The following is a 20,790-nucleotide window of genomic DNA, read 5'->3' on the forward strand; positions in this document are numbered from 1 at the left end:
ATTTTGATGATTCAACAATTGAAAGTTTGTACGGAACCCTCGGTGGGAGAGGCCGACTCGTACTTGGCTGGTTTTTTTCTACACCAGTGGCCCATTTCTCCAAGTCTCGTTCCATGTCGCTTAACTGCAAACTTGGGTAAATCCATTTAAGGTTGATTATCTTTCAGATTATATTATATTAAAGCAGAATTGATTTACCAAAGTTAAACTAAGCAACACAATTGTAACTTGTAGCTTTGGGAAATGGGTCACAGATTGTACCAGATGAGGCTCACTGTACACCTGGATAATGGAATACAAGAAATAAAAATCATAAGTTTGTTTGAGGTTTTTATGTTATCATTTTGCCTTACAACTATACAAGCTTAGTAAAGCTCTTGATGGAATAAAAAAACTTCACTGTGAAGCTTCTTAGTCGAAGAGACCTGAAACAAAATTAACCAATATTAATGTCACATAACCATACACCACCTACACTCCTTTCCTTTTAGATCAATGAGATTTTAATAATAGACTGGAGCAGGCAATACATGTGTCCGTCAGGTGTCAAAGGTCCAGAACACCATTGATCCACAATGAAAAGCACCATTAGAAAGATTTTATGGGTTGCCTAATATACTATGATTGAAATTTTGGAGGAAAGACCACTTTCTAGCTAGTTGAAATACCAACAAGGAGAAACTAATAAAAATGCTTCACTAAAACTGCTAGAAAACAATGCAGTAAACTGAATTTGATTGGAAAGTCAAACAATCTAACCCTCTTGGCATATCTATTGAAATGTTTAACTTTAAATTTAAACAATTTGTTTTTATATGTCTTGACTGATAGGTTGGTTCCATGCACACATTTGTCTCTTACACATACACATCTTGACGACCGGTCTGGCGCAGTCGGTAGTGACCCTGCCAGCTGCGCCACGGTCCCGGGTTCGAATCCCGGTAAGGGCATTTATTTGTGTGATGAGCACAGATATTTGTTCCTGAGTCATGGATGTTTTCTATGTATATAAGTATTTATATATTATATATATCGTTGTCTGAGTACCCACAACACAAGCCTTATTGAGCTTACCGTGGGCCTCAGTCAATCTGTGTAAGAATGTCCTTACAATATTTATTTATTTATTTATCTGTATCAGTTTTCCTGACAGGGGGATGCATTATGCAACGTGACAGAGAGAAGGCCATGTGCTTCCATGTCTATGTTTTGACATAAAATCAATCAAGGAATAATTATTTAGCTCCGAGGGTTAATGTGTTAAACCACATGGTGCATGTTATTGTAGTCAAGATTATGCTACTATGATGAACTACCAATACTAATCATATAGGAAATACAAATTGGTATCAAAATCATGCAACCATTAATTAACAAAATCGTTATAGCCAAATACTAAGCCTAGGCTGCACTGTTCAAGTTGTAATGAAATGGAATGGCAGACACTTATCACAATGCTAATAACATACATACAAAAAAATAATAAAAAAAAAAAACATTCAGTCGAATTGAGAACCTCCTCCTTTTTTGAAGTCGGTTAAAAATTAAATGTAAAAGTAAGTAACCTATCCATAGTTGAATCTGTACAGTGTACAGTAAATTCTAAATGATATAATCATGATACATCTACAAGGCAAACATGAGGTTGAATTTCTCTACAAAATAAACTCACCGAAGCCCATATCGTCGTCAGACTCTTCAGGCTCCTCCTCCTTCTTCTCTTCCTTGGCGGCCTCAGCGGGCGCCGCGGCACCAGCGGCGGCGGCGGCGGGCGCGCCGGCGGCGGGGGCGGCCCCCACGCCGGAGCCGATGTTGGTGATCAGCTCGCGCACGTTAACGCCTTCCAGGGCCTTGGCGAACAGGCCCGGCCAGTAGGGCTCCACATCCACGCCAGCGGCCTTCAGGATCGTGGAGATCTTCTCGCCCTATAATAATTACACATCATTAATGTAACCACTGATCAAAAGATTCGCACATGGGAAATTAAGACACAAAATAAAGAAATATTAATATTTTGGTACTGTTTGACACGCCAAGCAACAGTTCTAAATAGAATAATTATTAAATTCGCCGCTGATTAACAGATTAAAATGGATAAATGATACGCACATAACCTAACACACCGTGACTTATTTCATAAAAATATATTATTGGTAAACTTACAGTGACAGCGACATCATCATCAACCAAGATGAGAGCGGAGTAAACACAAGCTAATTCAGCCTTTGATGCCATTTTATTTAATTATTTGTGCAAGTCGCCTTATGGCCTTAGCTCGGAGAGAACAAGCACGTTTGACTTCTCGATACAAAGAGAAAAAGAAGGAAGAAAGTTTGCGGCACTATGGCATTGACATTTACTTCAATGTTGCCAGGTTAAAGTCACCCCCACCACACTGTGACACGGTCTTGCGGACCAACAGAGGATCTCTAACATACTACACCGTTAAGAGCTTCATACACGTTTCATAATTATATCAAATATGCTTTCCAATATTCCTTTTGTCGGATAAAAGTCAAGTTAGAGGGTACGCCCAAGGGCGACTTTTCGAAGCGCCGGCAACAGTTGCCCGTGTGCGCGCTCTCTTACCCTGGGCGCACACGAAGGTGACAGCTAGGAACATACTACGCGGACGTCCGTCGTAAAACGACCGCGACCTATCAGTGTGCACGGAACAAAACATCCAGAGAGCCAGATTTCGATCGGACGTCCGTGCGCTCAAGGCCACGTCCGCGTCCGTCGACCGATAGTTTGCACGGTTATGTGTATTTCCATTGTCCAGATTCCCGTCCGCGGTCGATTTACGACGGACGTCCGCGTAGTGTGTTCCTAGCTTACGTGAATCAACCGCGGACGGGAATCTGGGCAATGAAATTACACATAACCGTGCAAACTATCGGTCGACGGACGTGGACGTGGCCTTGAGCGCATGGACGTCCGTTCGAAATCTGGCTCGCTGGATGTTTTGTTCCGTGAAATGAAAATGAAATATTTATTTTTCAAGTAGGCATATTACAATGCGCATATGAACGTCAAATAAAGCTACGCCGGCTCTAACCCTACGCCTCAGCCTCGAGAAGATTTCAGTCCCCCCTCAGTTGGGTGGGGGGTATCCACTATGGGACCGGCAAGAAACTCGGCGGGCAACTTCTTTTCAAAACATTACATCTTATAATTAACATGCATTAAATAACAAGATACAATTTAACATGCAAAAGTATTCATCAAAGAATATGAACAGACTAGGTACTCTATGGAAATTAATTTCAATAAATTATATTATTGCTTAATAATACGTCGTTCTTCTTCAGAGAAAACATATCAAATTGTCACAGAAGAAAAAGATAATATGAATCTCAATATCATTAAATATGTAATTTACCTACACAACATAAAATATAAAATATTTGATGTGCTTTCTTATCTGAACTGTGTCCTCTATACATAATACAATTATTTTAATTGCTATTCGTTTTTTGTAGTTTCTGGTTCGGGCCATGCATGTTTGTCTGTCAAATAGTCCTCGACTCTGTAATAAGCCTTTAACATCAATGTTTTTTTTAAGTAGTTCTTAAGAGCTGGGAGGGGTAATCTCAAAGCAGTGTCAGGTAACTTATTATAAAAATGAATGCATTGCCCAACAAATGACTTCTGTACTTTACGGACACGAAACTTCTTTATGGCAAGCTTATTTTTGTTTCTAGTGTTATAATTATGGATATCAGAATTCTTAGTGAAACAGTCTAAATTCTTAACAACATAAATTATACTATCATAAATGTATTGGGAAGCTACAGTTAAGATATTAATTTCTTTGAAGAGTTCTCTTACTGATTCACGTGTTCCTAAGTTGTAAATAGAACGAATGGCTCTCTTTTGTAATACAAAGATAGTCTGTATGTCAGCTGCTTTGCCCCAAACCAGAATACCGTATGACATTACACTGTGAAAATAACTATGATACACTAGGCGAGCTGTCTCAACATTAGTCAGTTGCCTGATTCTCCTAACGGCGTATGCGGCTGAACTTAATTTGCTTGCTAGTTTCTTTATATGAGGACTCCATTGTAGATTTTTGTCCAATGTTAAACCAAGGAACAGTGTTGTATCTACCATCTCTAAGCATTCATCATTCAAAAGTATTTTTGTATCGATTGGTTTAACATTCGGCAGAGAAAATCGAATACATTTGGTTTTCTTAGAATTAAGAAGTAAATTGTTGACAGTAAACCACTGCAGTACATCAGCTAACGTGCTATTAATTACATTGTAATCCGTAGATTTTCGGTCAACATTAAAAAGCAGTGATGTATCATCAGCAAAAAGTACTATTTCACAAAAGTTTTTTACTATGTGCACACTGTTCGGTCGCGGTCGCGGTCGTTTTACGACGGACGTCCGCGTAGTATGTTCCTAGCTTAAAGCTAGGAACACACTACGCGGACGTCCGTCGTAAATCGACCGCGGACGGGAATCTGGACAATGGAAATACACATAACCGTGCTATCGGTCGACGGACGCGGAGCCTGAGCGCACGGACGTCCGACGAAATCTGGCTCTCTGGATGTTTTGTTCCGTGCACACTGATACGACGGACGTCCGTCTAGCTTCAAGCTAGGAACATATACGCGACGTCCGTCGTAAATCGACCGCGGACGGGAATCTGGACAATGGAAATACACATAGGAACATACTACGCGGACGTCCGTCGTAAATCGACCGCGGACGGGAATCTGGACAATGGAAATACACATAACCGTGCAAACTATCGGTCGACGGACGTGGACGTGGCCTTGAGCGCATGGACGTCCGACCGAAATCTGGCTCGCTGGATGTTTTGTTCCGTGCACACTGATCGGTCGCGGTCGCGGTCGATTTACGACGGACGTCCGCATAGTATGTTCCTAGCTTTAATGGTACGAGTGTCTATAGATCTTTTATTTTTATTTCGCGACGTGTGGACTTCCGATGTAAAATTAGTTGTTGGCCGGGTGGATATGATTGGCGACGTGTGACAGTTCAGACTTCCGATGTAAAAGTAGTTGTTAATCTTAAAAAAAAATTGTATGGTGGTTCAAATATGATTGTCAATTTGCATACAAATTTTTTTTAAGATTATGAATTTTTTATGTAAGCTAATGCAATTATTATGCAATGCTGTCTGCAAAAAAGGCGCGAAACTTCGTTTTTTTAACCGTCGCCTCATATCTCAAGAAGGACGGTTATCAAGTCGTCTGTATGTTTTTTTTTTATTTTTTATGTTTGTTCCTCGATATCTCCGTCGTTACTGGACCGATTTTGAAAATTTTTTTTTGATTGAATGTATATGCATACAGATTGGTCCCATTTTTCTCAGAACCCTGTTCTGATGATGGGATCTTGGAGAAATCGAGGGAACTCCTCAAATCTGAAAGGCATACATATGGTGATTTTTGTGTTTTTAAAGGAACAGCATGCATTTAGGTACGGAACAGTGACATTTGGTGCAGTGGAACTGCTGATGATGGCCAGAACGGAACTCTTCAAATCTGAACGGCACGCTTATAGTGACTTTGGTATTTTTATACGAACAGCATGCACTTTCGTCCAGAACAGTGACATTTGGTGCAGTGGAATTTCTGATGATGGTCAGAACCGAACTCCTCAAATCTGAACGGCACGCTTATAGTGACTTTGGTATTTTTATAAGAACAGCATGCACTTTCGTCCAGAACAGTGACATTTGGTGCAGTGGAACTGCTGATGATGGCCAGAACCAAACTCCTCAAATCTGAACGGCACGCTTATAGTGACTTTGCCATTTTTATAAGAACAGCATGCACTTACGTCTAGAACAGTGACATTTGGTACAGTGGAACTGCTGATGATAGTCAGAACCAAACTCCTCAAACCTGAACGGCACACTCGTAGTGACTTTGGTATTTTTGTAAGAAAAGCATGCATTTAAGTTCAGAACAGTGACATTTATTTAGTTATGTTTGTTAAGCATATTGAGTTTTGAAGTCAAAGTTTGTCAAGCTTCGATTTCTTATAATATAATCGGATTCATGAGGAATTGAGGAAACTCCTCAAACCTTAACGTTATACGTATATTCATTTGTGTTGCCATCTAATAATTAAAGCATTAAAAGCAGTTTTAAAAAATACTTACACATTTCTACATAATCCAACATTCGCAAGTAGCTTTCACCAGAACGAAAGGCCGTTTTTTTTCTTAAATAGCGACGGATTTCCGGCCAAGTTTTTTCGGATAGGGATACGAGGCCGGGAATCCGTTTTCACGCCGAATGTATATTTTTTCAAACATACAATGAAATAAAAAAAATAAAGGACAATATTTTATAAAAAAAAGTTACTTTGCAGGCCTAGGCCTAAAAAATAATATGAAATTTTACAGTCCTCTCGAGTTGTTGCGCCCAAAAAGCGATACTTCCCAGCCCATTTTAAGGAACGTAAAGACAATATTTCATTGCATGTTTGAGAAAAATTATTTTACATGGCATTGATCGGTCCTTTTTTGTCCTTTAACATGCCATTAAGGGTGCGCGCTCACGGGCGACCAAGTTGCTCGATGACTTACGTATTTGCAAAACGTAGTGATTCAATGATCTTTGCGTATTTGTATGAAAAGTTGCATCGCTTCATGAGCTCACTTTCATACTAGCCCATGGTCGCGACAAAAAATTCGCCCGTGGACGCACCCTCTAACAAAGCTGGCTTGCCACTCAGCCTTGGCCAAACATAGGACGTTTTGATAACGTAGCGGAATGTGCGCTGAATGCGAGCATATTCAAAGCTCTGAATACGCTTGCGCGGTCACACATAAGAGGGTGCGCCCACGGGCGACTTGAGCTAGTATTTATGAAAGTGCGCACACGAAGCGACGCAACTTTTCATACAAATACGTAAGTCGCCGAGCAACTTTGTTGCCCGTGGGCTCGCACCCGTTGCAGTGGGCAGCGCGCGTTGTGAAGGGACTTGTCTGAATATGGATTACGTGTTAACCATTTAGCTAATTGTATTACTCCAAAGTTACCATGTGCAGAACATGTGCAGAATGCGCCGCCGATCCGCTTTGAATAGGTACGCTCGCATTCGTTGAGGAAATTTTACCTTTATAACATTGACATAATGTGCCCATGTGGAACACTAGTGCGGCGTCGATTACTAGTACGTTTACCTTAGTACCAACATGTAAAACGCTTTACGATTCGTGAAGCGTTTGTGCATTCGGCTACGCACACTGCTGTTTTCCTTTGTCATGAACTAGTTCATAAGGTACGAAGGTGGATCTACACCATGATGGTGAGACCTATAATCTATAATCCTGTACGGAAGCCTGGCCTGGTGGCCAAGGACATTATTGAGCACATGCAGCGATGTCCTCATGAAGGTACAAAGCACAGCATGCATGGCTATAACGGGCGCGTTTAGAACGACGCTAACAGCAGCATTTTGGAGGTACTATTGGATCTCCCGCCGCTACATCTAGTGTTACAGTCTGAGGCACTGAAATCGCTACACCGGCTGACACACAAGCATGGAATACAACAATTCTGGGAAGGCTGATGAGTATGGGCTGCGACAAAATGCAACCCAAATTAATCTTCCACAAAAACTTCAAAACCAAAGTCCATACCAGAGCCGAATGGAATGAGGGTCTAGAGGCACCCACCGTGACCCACCCCCGATGACAATACCATCATCTGCATATGCAAATTACCACAGGGGTAGTATCAGCATGGGCAATTATGCCACTGTCTTCCAAGCCGAGACATATGCAATAATTGCCTGTGTACATGAGAATTTTTAGACAAACCCAAGGGAAGAATATCTACAAATATACTCAGCGACAGTCAGGCGGCACTCAAAGCCTTTACATCGGCCAGAGTTGAGTATTAAACGGCATCCAAGCTCTTAACAAGCTTGGAAGGCAAAACAAGGTGCAACTGGTATGGATACCGGGGCACGAAGGCTTCATTGGCAATAAAAATGCTGGTGAACTCGCCAAGGCCGGATCGGAAGACAACTTCATAGGTCCGGAACCTTTTGTGGGCCTTTCACAAGGAACCATTAAAACGGCTATGAAAGACCAAACAAAGGCTAATCACCAAAAAGAGTGGGATGCCCTGGTAGGTCTGAAGCATTCAAAGCTCTTTATGCGGAGGGTAGACTCTGGATGGAGCAAAAAGCTAAGAAAGCTAGGCAAAAGACAACTCGAAATTATAACGGGGGTGTTCACAGGCCATTACGGGGTCAACGTAATTTTGGCCAAGAAGGGACGCGCTGACAACACTGATTAAAAGCACGATTAACTGAAAGATCTTACTATAATGTGTCAGACTATTTGAAGGACAAACTTGTTTGGGTGAAAGAGACCGAATCAGACATCTAGTAATAATGTAGTAGTTATTAGTTATTATAAGTAACAGTTGTTTTAGTTGTATGGAAAAACGACGGACATAAGTCGCTTGCAAATAAATAAATATATAAAAAATAATTGTCGCTTTGGCGAAGAGGAAGAGACCGTCAGACATCTGATGTCTGAATGTCACGCCTTCGCCAGACAAATAATGGACTTTTGGAGCAGGCTACCTAGTACCAAAGGACTTCAGAGAGCTACCCATGGTCGAGAAGCTCCTGAATAACTGAAGGATCTTAGGATCGAAGGGGGTAATTGCACAAAAGATCCCGATGGGTCGAAGTGTATCCGGAAGGGACCCCGCAGATGATAAGATAACTAGTTCATAATAATCATAATCTAAATTTACATTCCTCCAAGTAGGTAATTGGCTGCACTCGCTGCGTTTTTTAAATCTTCCACTGTGCAATGGTACTTTGTCAGTGGGCACTCAAGGACAATAAATATGCCGAACAGTTTGCTTTGGGTATCCGCATTCGCAACATTCCCGATCGCTCCATCCCCAATTTTGCGGAGGTAGGCGCTATGTGCGATTAGGTAAATAGGTAATAAAAGGAATAAATCAGTGCGCATAATAATTTATTCTTAATTTGCTTTAAAACTATTACATGATAAGTAGATAACAATTGAACATCTTATACTATTAAACGAGCAATTCTTGTATATTTATTTATTTATTTATTTATATATACCGACGATCTCGGAAACCGCTCTAACGATTTCGCTGAAATTTGTTTTGTGGGGGTTTTCGGGGGTGAAAAATCGATCTAGCGTAGCCTTAGATCCCGGAAAACGCGAATTTTCGAGTTTTCTTGAGTTTTTCTTTCGCATTTGTAAACGTAAAATATGGTCCTTAATTTCGCCGCGCGCGCATCGATTCCGCGTAGCTCAGTCGCACGAGGTCGGTCTAATGTACGCAGATAGATCGTAGGTGTCAGGGTTTCGAATCCCGGCCAGAAATTAAGTTTTTGTTTTTTGTCTTTTTTTTTGTTTTTGTATTTATAAGAGTTTTTTTTTATCTAAAGACGTGATATATTAAAATAGAACCGAGCGAAGCTCGGTCGCCCAGATATTAAGTATATAAGTACCTAATCTCCTATAGATCAATTTATTCTTTACTCATAAAATACCTTCGTCCTTTTACTTTGTGTGGTAGGGCACAGTACAGCAGAAATAATTACCGACAAAGCGCAAAGCCCAGAGAAAAGTACCTCTATCTTACAGAAAACCGCACCCAATAGGGAATATGCACAGCACATGCACGTAACTCGAAAATGGCCAAAATAATTTTATTTGTAATCTTTATTGCTAAAAACATAACTTTACACAAAACTTTTTTTTTATGGGATAGGAGGCAAACGAGCAGACAGGTCGCCTGATGGTAAGTGATCACCGCCGTCCATGGACACCCGAAATACCAGAGGTGTTGGAGGTGCGTTGCCGGCCTTTAAGATGGGTGTACGCTCTTTTCTTGAAGATTTGAAGGTCGATCGGTCCGGAAATACCGCAGGCGACAATTCATTCCACAGTTTAACTTTTGAAATTTATCGTAAATTAAATAATGAAAATAATATTTTCTAAAAGCGTTTTTTTCAATTTTCCGCACAAATTATCAAAAGGCAACGTGACGTCACGTTACACTTGACGTCTGTAAGTGGGAACGAAAAAGAGTTATTCTTTTCTCGCTCCCACTCGAGTGTACGGGCGTACGTGTGACGTCAGATTACACTCGATCGAGCTCGCCAAAATGGCCGCGTTTAAATTGCTTGTCAACTAGGAACTCTTATAGTTTCGCCATGTCTGTCTGTCCGTCCGCAGATAATCTCAGTAACCGTTAGCACTAGAAAGCTGAAATTTGGTACCAATATGTATATCAATCACGCCAACAAAGTGCAAAAATAAAAAATGGAAATAAATGTTTTATTAGGGTACCCCCCCTACATGTAAAGTGGGGGCTGATATTTTTTTTCATTCCAACCACAACGTGTGATATATTGTTGGATAGGTATTTAAAAATCAATAAGGGTTTACGTTTTTTGATATTAATATTTTCGGAAATAATCGCTCCTAAAGGAAAAAAAAGTGCGTCCCGCCCTCTAACTTATGAACCATATGTTTAATAAAAAATATGAAAAAAATTACAAAAATCATAAAGACTTTCTAGGAAAATTGTTTTGAACTTGATAGGTTCAGTAGTTTTTGAGAAAAATACGGAAAACTAGGGAACCCTACACTGAGCGTGGCCAGACACGCTCTTGGCCGGTTTTTTTTTTACTTTCTCAGTTTATATTTTGGATGTGTTATATTTATTTTTAGTAATGTAATAAGTAGTAGAAGCGTATAAAATAATTTAAAATCATGCATATACCAATTTAGATGCGCCTAAACTACGCCGTCTGAAAAGGCATCATCCAGGGGCCCATTTCTCAAAGCTACAAGTTACAATTTACAAGCGGTTGTCAATGTCTAATATGACAAGTTGGAAAGAGACTTCCGCTTGTAACTTGTAACTTTCAGTTTTGAGAAATGGGCCCCTGGGCAACTTTCAGTGAACCCCGCCCGCATATCTCGCTGCCCCCGCGCCTATTTTTGGGACCACTCATGTAACGCCTCTATAGTTGCAGGTTGCAGGCGTCTAGATAGACGAAGACCGCTTTCCATCTGGCGGCTCTGATGCTTTTTTTAAATCAATAATTATAGTATAATATAATTATTGATGCTACAGGCCATGTCGGAAACTTCCCGGTGTTTTTGAGTGATCTTCCTTGAACGCGCCGTATCATTTTGGTCTACTTAACGGCATTTGTCGCAGTTTTAAATACTCACAAAAGATGGATTTCTAGCATGTTACACTACCAGCTTTCGTTATTTACATATGGACAGTTGTTTTTGTAGGGTTCATTTAAGGCTGCTTTCAAAAAAAACGTCAAAATAATGTAAAATTGATAGTTTTAGTCGGTTAAATACTACACTTTCCGTTATCCAATAGATTTATTTAATTCAAATTTCCGTTAGAGCATCTTATTATCTTAATTTTTATAAGACTGGATTTTTGAAAACCAAGTCACTAAATTAATTATGAATTTTTCTCTAAAGCACGTTTAGAAAAACTCACGTATAGAGCTGAATTAGTCGATCTTATTTGTAAAATTTGGACAATTTTGATTACTAAAACAGGTAAATTTATAATTCGTATACCCTGTACTACAAACTTCTCAGACTACATTTTTATTATAAGGTTTTAAAAAAGAGTAAACGAGGCTAAGACGAAATCAATTTTTTTCAGAAATTACCTAAAATTAAGTGACAATTTCTTTGAAAATCTACATCACATCGAAATAATTTTTATATTTAATGAATCTGCAACGTTTACTTAAATTTCTGTTATGCCTTAGTGATTATAAATTGCTATTATTTATTTTTGGCAATTTTTTGAAAACGAGCCTTCACCGGTACAATTATTACCACTTTTGGACATTTTCTCATATTTTGTTAGACCAAGTAGAAAAAGTCCTTTATTGTGATATATATTTGCAAACTACTCACAAAGCCCTTTAATTTGATACCACACACGGTATGATCAAGCGCTCGGTTGCGATTTCAATGTTTTTCACACGAAAGCCCTCTTAACATCTATGCTCAAGTGATTAAAAGATAATAAGATAATATATTTTATAATAACAATAACTTATGTATATAAAATTAAATTTGCTTAGGTATCTAATGCTTCAAATATAAATTATTAAATAGTTATTCATAATTAGAGATCCCATGAAAACAAGTGGTGCTTGACTAACATGTCTCGAACACCTTCTTTTAATGGCTGATTTTGTGTGTCCTTTTTTAGTGGCAACTCCCAATCTGGATTTAAGTTAAAACCAAATTGTGATAAAATTCGAAGTTCGCACTTTATCTGTACCCAACCAGGTGAATTTATGAAAGACCAAGGATGGTACCACTTCTGAACAATATCAACACATGAGCATAGAACTTCAAGCCATAAATGCAATGCTTCCTCATTTAAACCCATACAAATCAATGTACGTAATTTGACATCCATCTGAGCATGAGCATTATCATGAGATAAATTGATGGCCTGAACACATCTATACAATAATTCTTCCGGAGTTAAAACTTTGCCATCTTCATCCAGCCGATATGTTTTACACAAGACTAGCCTACTGTAAACAGAATTAAAATCTTTTTCTACCTCTCGAGATGAGGCTTCCTCAATAAATAACCAGGGATGGCAGGGACCATCTAGAAAACTTGGTCTTTTTATGCCATGTAAAAGAACTCTTTTAAAAGCAGGAGCTAGAACTCCTCGTACCAAGTGTGCTGCCTTTTCAGTAACAGAATCATCTCCTGCTCTACTATACTTCACCCCTTTTTCATCCAGCAGCTTAACAAATCTTGCTGGGAACCACCCTCGCAGGCCATTTAATTCACCAATCCAACAATGCTCATCTCTTGAGCTGATGACTTCAATAACATCATTCTTTCTGAACCCCAACTCGTCTCCATCTCTTCTTTCAAAATCTAAAAGAGCCTTAGCTCTTCTCCTTTTACTTCTAGATACATTAACATATCTTTCCCTGTCTGCTGCATGACTTTGCATGGTATAATCTGCTGTTAGCTGTATTTCAGATGCAAGTTGTGGTTCCAAGGCTAAAAAATGACGAGCAACTTGTAAGATTGCTTCACGAAGGTCCACTAATATTTCAGTTTGCTTCACATTTTTAGAAACTGCATCCTCATTATTGCTGTCATCTCCAAACAAAATGGTTTGTATAACAGATTTGCTCTTTTTAATTTGCCTTCTATGCAGCTGTTGCTTAGGCAGGTTAGGAACTGCACTGGGATTTCCCACTAATGCTCCTTGGTCGGCCATCAAATATGCCAAGTGTCTTCTGCGATGAGTCTCTATCAATGCAGAGCTCAACGTGTCACCACATACTTCATCTATTGTTTTAATGAGCATTTCTACATCATCAATCTCCCCTGGTATATCTGATAGGGCATTAAATATCTGTGCAGAATTTGATATTTCAGTGAATCTATTTTCTTTTATTTTTAACATGGCCAAAGTAACTTTGAAGAGTATTATTGAGCCATCAAGAAAAAACAAATCCCAGATTCTTAATAAAATTCTCATATTCACAACATTAGCATACAATGTTAAAAACCAATGCATAGTAATCAATGAAAGTTCTATGTCATGGGCATTCAAAACCTGGTCAATTCCTGGTAAGTATGTTGAAATAAGACTTCTTAAGACCTTTTGATCTGCCTGTATGCCAATCAATGTTGAAGAATAATATGATGCTGGCAAGAGGTCCTCCACAGTGGTACACATGATCCAAAAAGCATCCTCTTCTTCCATTAGTAGTAGAAGTGAAGCAGCAATCATACCCGTACCCTGACAATATCCAATATCAGGATAAAGCCAAGCCAGAGCTCTCAGTATCCTGCGCAATCTGGGCACTCCAGTACTTGTTGGGTGGGAGAAACAAACATTATTAGGAAGGATTTGAACCAAATCTTTTTCGATTTGTTTACTTGTAACTAATCCATCATCACTTGACGCTCTTACAATTTCATGGTAAGTAATTTCAGTAGAAGACCTTTTTTTATTAGCCCCACATAAGTTCATCCACACCTGTGGCCGGAGGGAGTGAGGGACTCCATCTTTGACCATTCTCTGTAATTTATCTGTCTTTTCCAGTTTTCCACCTTCTGCAAAACTAATTTCTTTGCTGTAGAATTCCCACTGTAGGTGATGTTGATCATCTTCAGCCAAAGTGTTAGGTTGCGCTTTGTTGGAGTTTTGTTCGGTTTCTTCTTCCTCGTCGACACAAAAGCCAAATTCATCAAATCTGTAGTTAGGTAGGCCATGTCCGTGGCCTTCCGACTCCGGTTGGGCTAACTTAGCCATTATATCTTGGGGTACCATACTAGGTGTAAGAGCAGAAAATGCACCTCCTGGTATAGGGAACAACTCTTCAGCGACATTTAAGTCATGGATTGCATTGATAATATCTTCTGGGTCGTCATCTGCTAGGGCCGAACTGATTTTTCTTTCGTGGTCTTCACGACCGACGTAGCCATCATGGTCACGAGAACTGAACAGAGATTTTGCGAGATCCATACTTTAGAATAAGCTGTGAAACCTTTAGTTGACTTCAAATATTGTTAACTTTCTCTTCATCGACGTCAAAGTAAATAAAGGTCATTAGCTCAGCCAACCGACACAATACATTTGTTTCGCAGTCGCACAAGTCACACCAACATTGTGTGCAGCAAACGTCAAAGTTTTAGAGAAGGACGACTTAAAATCGATTTTTATGTGACGTGGTTTAATTCAAGTTTAATCAGATTTAAATAGTAAGGGTGATATTACACTTGCGTAATTTTAATATCAAATTGTATTAGCATCTCACATTTTGCTTGTTGAGAGAGTGAATAAACTAGTTAGGTATGATAAAACCACGATAAAACCAAAAACCATTAACGCTACGTAGGTCTACTTGAACCAGACCATAAGCCTGGCAACATTAGCTTTACTGTCAGAAACGAAAAATGGCGCACCAATTCTTTGTTTAGATGCGTGAAATGGCGTGATAACCACTAATTTTAATCTCGTTTATACAAATAAGAAATGCCGTTTCTCATTAATTAGGTAAGTTGCTAATCTTCACAATTTAGTGCATTGTTTAAAAATAGAGTACACTCATATGTGTCTCTACTATGTATTATTTCCGATTGTGGTGCAATCACTGTTTCGGGATCAAATGCCGCCCGTAGATATTTTGTAATCACATGTCACTGGAAGCGAGTTCATTCAGCATATTGCTACTAATCATCTTGTAATTTACATTTATTCTACTATAACACATACTTTTTATAAATATAAGCATTATCAGAAATTCTATGAGCTACAAATTAAATAGTTAATTACTCGCGCTTAGAGCTAAATTTTACCTATGTGAGTAACTATACCGTTTAAAAATACATACATAGGATCTAATGAGTATATTTTATTTATTTCTCAAGCTGTATGCTAAAGGTGCTGAGCAAGCTTTGCGAATTTCAACAATTTGTCGCCGTCCTGATTTGATCTAAATTTAAATATATTCCTTTAGTTTGATGTTGTAACATACAGGGATGAAAGTTTTAATGTATAAATTAATTTGTATTCAGTGACAACTGGTATTGCCGGTATTGGTAGAAGATTCCATTATTTTGTGTATATATGTGTATTAAGGCTGCTTTCAAAAAAAACGTCAAAAGAATGTAAAATTGATAGTTTTAGTCGGTGAAATACTACACTTTCCGTTATCCAATAGATTTATTTAATTCAAGTTCCAGTTAGAGCATCTTATTATTTTTGAAAACTAACTCACTAAATTAAAAATGAATTTTTCTCTAATGGACGTTTAGAAAAACGCACGTATAGAGCTGAATCAGTCGATCTTATTTGTAAAATTTGGACAATTTTGAATATTAAAACGGGTAAATTTATAATTTGTATATCCTGTACCACAATCATTTCAGACTAGATTTTTATTTTAAGTTTTTGAAAAAGAGTAAACTAGCCTAAGGCGAATTCAATTTTTTTCAGAAATTACCTAAAATTAAGTGACAATTTCTTTGAAAATCTACATCACATCGAAGTAAGTTTTATACTAAATTAATCTGCAACGTTTACTTAAATTGCTGTTATGCCTTAGTGATTATAAATTGCTATTATTGATTTTTGCCAATTTTTTGAAAACGAGCCTTCACCGGTACAATTATTACCACTTTTGGACATTTTCTCATATTTTGTTAGACCAAGTAGAAAAAGTCCTATAATGTGATATATATTTATAAACTACTCGCAAAGCCCTTTAATTTGATACCACACACGGTATGATCGAGCGCTCGGCTGCGATTTCACTATTTTTAACACGAAAGTTCTTTTTCAATTATTGCTACTTTAGGGTGATTCTAAGTTAAGAGGTACTTTCGAAAGCACTGACAATAAAATATATTTTTTCAAGATAAAACTTCATAATAACATATTTATTTTATAAAACTAAATGTTTTCTACATGGACACTCAAAATTATTACAGAAATTTATGTAAATTAGTCACAATGAGCTCTAATGTAGGAAAAATGTCTCTCCCCTGGCCTGTCCCCCAACCGAATTTATTTGTAAACAAGTAATTTTGAACGTTTTCAAAGTTGTGAAGTTGTTCGAATATAGTTCTGAACCAGGTAAACCTTTTAGAAACTCGGGGTTATTTGATGTCCATTTGCGCAAATGAAGTTGCGCAGACGATAATATTTCCACCAACTGTTGGCGTAGCACTAACGCATCCTCAACAGAGTCTGCACCTGAGACAATGTCATCGACATATGCATCCCTAGCCAATACTGCAGCACCTTGGGGAGAGCGAGACGAAAACTCCTTTGCTAGCTTGGATATACACCAAAGCGCCTGATAGGGAGCACAGGACACGCCATAGGTCACTGTGAGCAAACGATAATCTTTCACAGGCTCATCAGATGATGGACGCCATAAAATGCGTTGATAGTCGCAGTCCTGTAAAGCGACAAGAAACTGCCGGTACATCTGCTTGATGTCCCCGGTGAACACTACTGCATGCCATCGAAAACGAACCAGCAAATCAAATATGTTATTTTGCAATTTTGGGCCTGGCAGCAGCGCACTATTCAAGGACTGCCCCGAAGAGTCTTGGGCGCTAGCGTCAAAAACGCAACGCAGAGGCGTAGTGACGGAGTCTGGCCGCAAAATTCCATGGTGAGGTATGTAATAGAACTGACCCTCAGACGCCACTGCGTTGCGTTTTTGACGCTAGCGCCCAAGATTTTTGTTAAAATTCACTTATTATTTTAATAGCCTTAATTTTACAAACATAAATAACTAGGGAACAGTATTTTATGAGTGAAATTTCTTATATTTCTGTATTTTACAACAAATATGAACTCCAAACTTTGTCCTCCTCGTTTCGTGTCTCGTCCCCTGGCTTTTTAGTTTTCCTTCAAAAGTCGGTTTAATTTGTTAATCTGTGGAGGTTTTGTCCTCTAATAAACAGGGTGTTATGTGAAGTTACCGTCAAGAGGCGCGTAAGGCAACTATGCACCCGTTTTGTTGGTTGTTTCGGCCACAGCACTCGCTGGGTACAGAAATGTTGAGTGAATGCAGTCTTTCCTCTGGTCACTTTTATTTCACAATCATTTGTTCAAATACTAATATATATAACAATATCCACTGTAAATGTTGAATATATTGTTAAACTCAGTTCAACCATACTTGTCCAATCATGTAAACAAATACTGCCGGAAAACATTATCTCACTTTTCTCTGGAATTGCACATTAACCATCACTAAAAATGTTATTATACACTTAAATAAACTCACAAAGTATTGAAATCAATCAAAAAACCACTGAAAAATATAATTTCTAAAACGATTTTCATCAATAATTGTAATTACGAACGGATGACATCAAAAACTCCTGACATTACGAAGTCTAGATTGTCTATGACTCGTAATGTTGAGATGACAACTTATCGTTATAAACGATCAATATTAACGTTTGGAAAAAATGCGTTGATATTAAGTAATTACAATAATTTATCAGATTTATTAACCAAATTCTTTACGTTTCATTTCCTACCTCTTTATAATAAATATTTTACTATCAGTATATTTTTTGTTGTATTAATGTTAATGTTAGGTACTAAATATAAAATGAATACTGTACTAGCCTTTTCCATAGGATTGTTGCAAATGCGACGAAACCTAATTAAATTTTGGTTTTTACCTAGATATTGTGTGACGTAAAATTGAAAATCCTGTGATGACGTTAGCAACGTTTATTTACAAATTATCGTTAATACATCCTTTTATCGACATTTCCAATCACTAGTAATTCTCTTTGATCATATTTGACGTTTCGTTTGTTTACATGATAGGACAAGTAAAGATGAACCGACTGTACGTTTGTTTATGAACAAGCTTTCGACAAAGTCTGGCATGATGGACTGCTATATAAACTGAAAATGCTATTGCCATACTCATTTTACATGGTATTAAGGTCATACCTACTAGATAGAAAATTTCAGGTTAAATACAGTGATGAAGTATCCAAGTTGTACAACATCAAAGCCTCCGTCCCACAAGGCTCGGTACTTGGCCCAGTCCTATACTCAATATTTACAGCGGACCTACCATGTAGTGAAGAAGTGGTAACGGCAACATATGCAGATGATACAGCCTGTCTTGCTAGTCACACAAACCCAACAATAGCAACTACAAAATTACAAAGTCACTTGTGCAAGGTAGATGAATGGCTGGAAAGGTGGAGAATAAAGCCAAATGTAGGTAAATCCGTACAAATAACATTCACACTGCGAAGAGGAGATTGTCCCGCAGTGAACCTGCGAGGGGAACAATTACCGCAGGAAACCTGTATAAGATACCTTGGTCTACACATGGATAGAAGACTAACATGGGCTAACCACATCAAAACAAAAAGAAAAGAAGCAGACCTTCATTATAAGCGCCTTTACTGGTTAATAGGCAGACAATCAGCTCTTACACTAACAAATAAAATGCTAATCTATAAATGCATTATAAAACCGATATGGACATACGGCATAGAACTCTGGGGAACGGCCAGTAACTCAAACCTCGAAATCCTACAAAGGTTTCAGAACAATGTCCTGAGGGCTGTGACATGTGCACCGTGGTTTGCAAAGAATACAGAAATACATGAGTACATAAAAATGCCAACTATAAAAGAGGAGGTCAACAGATATTGTATCAAGTACAAAGAACGTCTGAAAAAACATACAAACCAACTTGCGAGGGACCTGGTGAACACTAACGACAACCCGAGCAGGCTTAAAAGATGGGAGATACTGCGTCTGGACCAGAGGCACTAGAAGATAAAATTCTAGGAACATCATGAGAGAGTGTTTAATGGAATACCTCTCCAACTTATAATATATACACAAAAAATCTGATTATGGCTAAGCATAGCCGATGGCAGATAAAAAAAGAAAAAAAAAAAGTTTATGAATTGCGTACGAGAAACACTTTTACAGCTATTTTTGATTTTCATCGAAAATGTATCTCCCCTGACGTATTTCCCCTGGCTTTTTTGATGCCAGGGGAGATACTTCTGTCCAGAGGAGATACTTTTGTACTAGTTTTGATTATTTTTATTTCCGTTATCTCTTAACCTTTGTTTAGCGTTGTACCTATTTTTATTTTAACTTTACGATAGAAGGTTTTCTTTCCAGAAAAATGCAACTATTAAGAAAAAAAGAGGGCACATTCACATTCAACTTCATATGAAATTTTCATGAAGCTGTTTAATAAAAAGGTTTAATGCTGATATTAAAAGGATAGGTTTTTGTTTAATTGTTGCCTATTGATTGTACATTCAAATTATTTTTGTTTAAATGGATAATATGGAGAAGTGAAAAATAAGACAACTCATTAAGGAATTATCACTTTTCTTGCTGTAAGAATGTTATGAAATGTAAAGTTTGAGTATAAATAATCAATACATACATACATACATACAATCACGCCTGTGTCCCATGAAGGGGTAGGCAGAGCACATGAAACTACTCAGGTTTCAGTGCCACTCTTGGCAAATAAGGGGTTGAAAGAAAACGAAACTGTGACATGAAATAATCAATAATTATAATAAAAACGATAAATAAAATTAATTCTTAAAAAATTAAACTAAATTTTTCATACAACTGTCTCTTCCCTGGTCACAAAGTATCCTCCCCTGTGCAACAGTATCTCCCCTGGACTGAGTATTTCCCCTGGTCACTTATAAAACATGATAAAACAAATAATTTACTGGTCCTCTTTGTAAACACTTCAAATTGGCAGTTTTAACTAATACAAATACTAATACAAATAAACAAATAGGTAAAAAACAAAAAAAAAGTCCGCGCCGTCACTCCATACAATGTATTACCTCTTAACTTAGAATCACCCTTTAACAAAGTAAATATTGATTTAGAGTGAATATGTTAAAGAAAAAATAGTTTTAGCGAATTGTTAATATAATTTAAGCGCTAATTTGTACTTATTTACGAATGTATATGATGGTATGTAATTATTATTGAATAAATATGATTTATTATTATTTATTACTTGATCACCAACATAAGTTTCAAAAACACTTATCAATTATTTTGCTTACTTCTTCCCCAGCTAAGAAAAATCTAGTTAAGTTCTATTTTTTATCTACTTTTTAATGACACAAAAGAAAGTTTAAACTATGTCATAATTACTTTTATTGGATTTGGATAATATAATTGCATATAAAAT

At 37.8% G+C, this 20,790-nt stretch overlaps 3 protein-coding genes across 7 annotated transcripts in view; 1 reads left to right on the top strand and 2 right to left on the bottom strand.

Moving 5' to 3' along the window:
• Positions 1–317: 317 nt before the first annotated feature.
• LOC125241060 (60S acidic ribosomal protein P1) lies at positions 318–2,324 on the bottom strand. The gene is made up of 3 exons (XM_048149352.1): positions 2,164–2,324; positions 1,673–1,925; positions 318–425 (listed from the first exon to the last, which is right to left on the bottom strand). Exons 1-3 carry the CDS (start codon positions 2,233–2,235, stop codon positions 412–414), a joined length of 339 nt encoding a protein of 112 aa, XP_048005309.1. The 5' UTR covers positions 2,236–2,324; the 3' UTR covers positions 318–411.
• Positions 2,325–11,812: 9,488 nt separating this feature from the next.
• LOC125240914 (small G protein signaling modulator 3 homolog) lies at positions 11,813–14,716 on the bottom strand. The gene has a single exon (XM_048149089.1). It carries the CDS (start codon positions 14,568–14,570, stop codon positions 12,183–12,185), a length of 2,388 nt encoding a protein of 795 aa, XP_048005046.1. The 5' UTR covers positions 14,571–14,716; the 3' UTR covers positions 11,813–12,182.
• A 259-nt stretch (positions 14,717–14,975) lies between these two features.
• Positions 14,976–20,790, top strand: part of LOC125240622 — an 80,846-nt gene continuing 75,031 nt past the window's right edge. For 3 of the 5 annotated variants that reach the window (XM_048148590.1, XM_048148592.1, XM_048148593.1), the window contains exons 1-2: positions 14,988–15,101; positions 16,044–16,095. The gene's annotated coding sequence lies outside the window, so the exon portion shown is untranslated. Of the gene's footprint in view, positions 15,102–16,043; positions 16,096–20,790 lie in introns of all 5 variants that reach the window. The other 2 variants (XM_048148594.1, XM_048148591.1) reach the window with 2 other exon arrangements.

Source organism: Leguminivora glycinivorella, chromosome Z (genome assembly GCF_023078275.1).
Source record: "Leguminivora glycinivorella isolate SPB_JAAS2020 chromosome Z, LegGlyc_1.1, whole genome shotgun sequence".
Classification (NCBI taxonomy): Eukaryota; Metazoa; Arthropoda; class Insecta; order Lepidoptera; family Tortricidae; genus Leguminivora; species Leguminivora glycinivorella.

Bases quoted from the DNA above. Each gene is read 5' to 3' on its own strand.
- LOC125241060 (XM_048149352.1), bottom strand. From the start codon at position 2,235: ATGGCATCAAAGGCTGAATTAGCTTGTGTTTACTCCGCTCTCATCTTG. The intron at 1,926-2,163 runs GTAAGTTTACCA...TAATTATTATAG, and splicing joins ATGATGATGTCGCTGTCACT to GGCGAGAAGATCTCCACGAT.
- LOC125240914 (XM_048149089.1), bottom strand. From the start codon at position 14,570: ATGGATCTCGCAAAATCTCTGTTCAGTTCTCGTGACCATGATGGCTAC.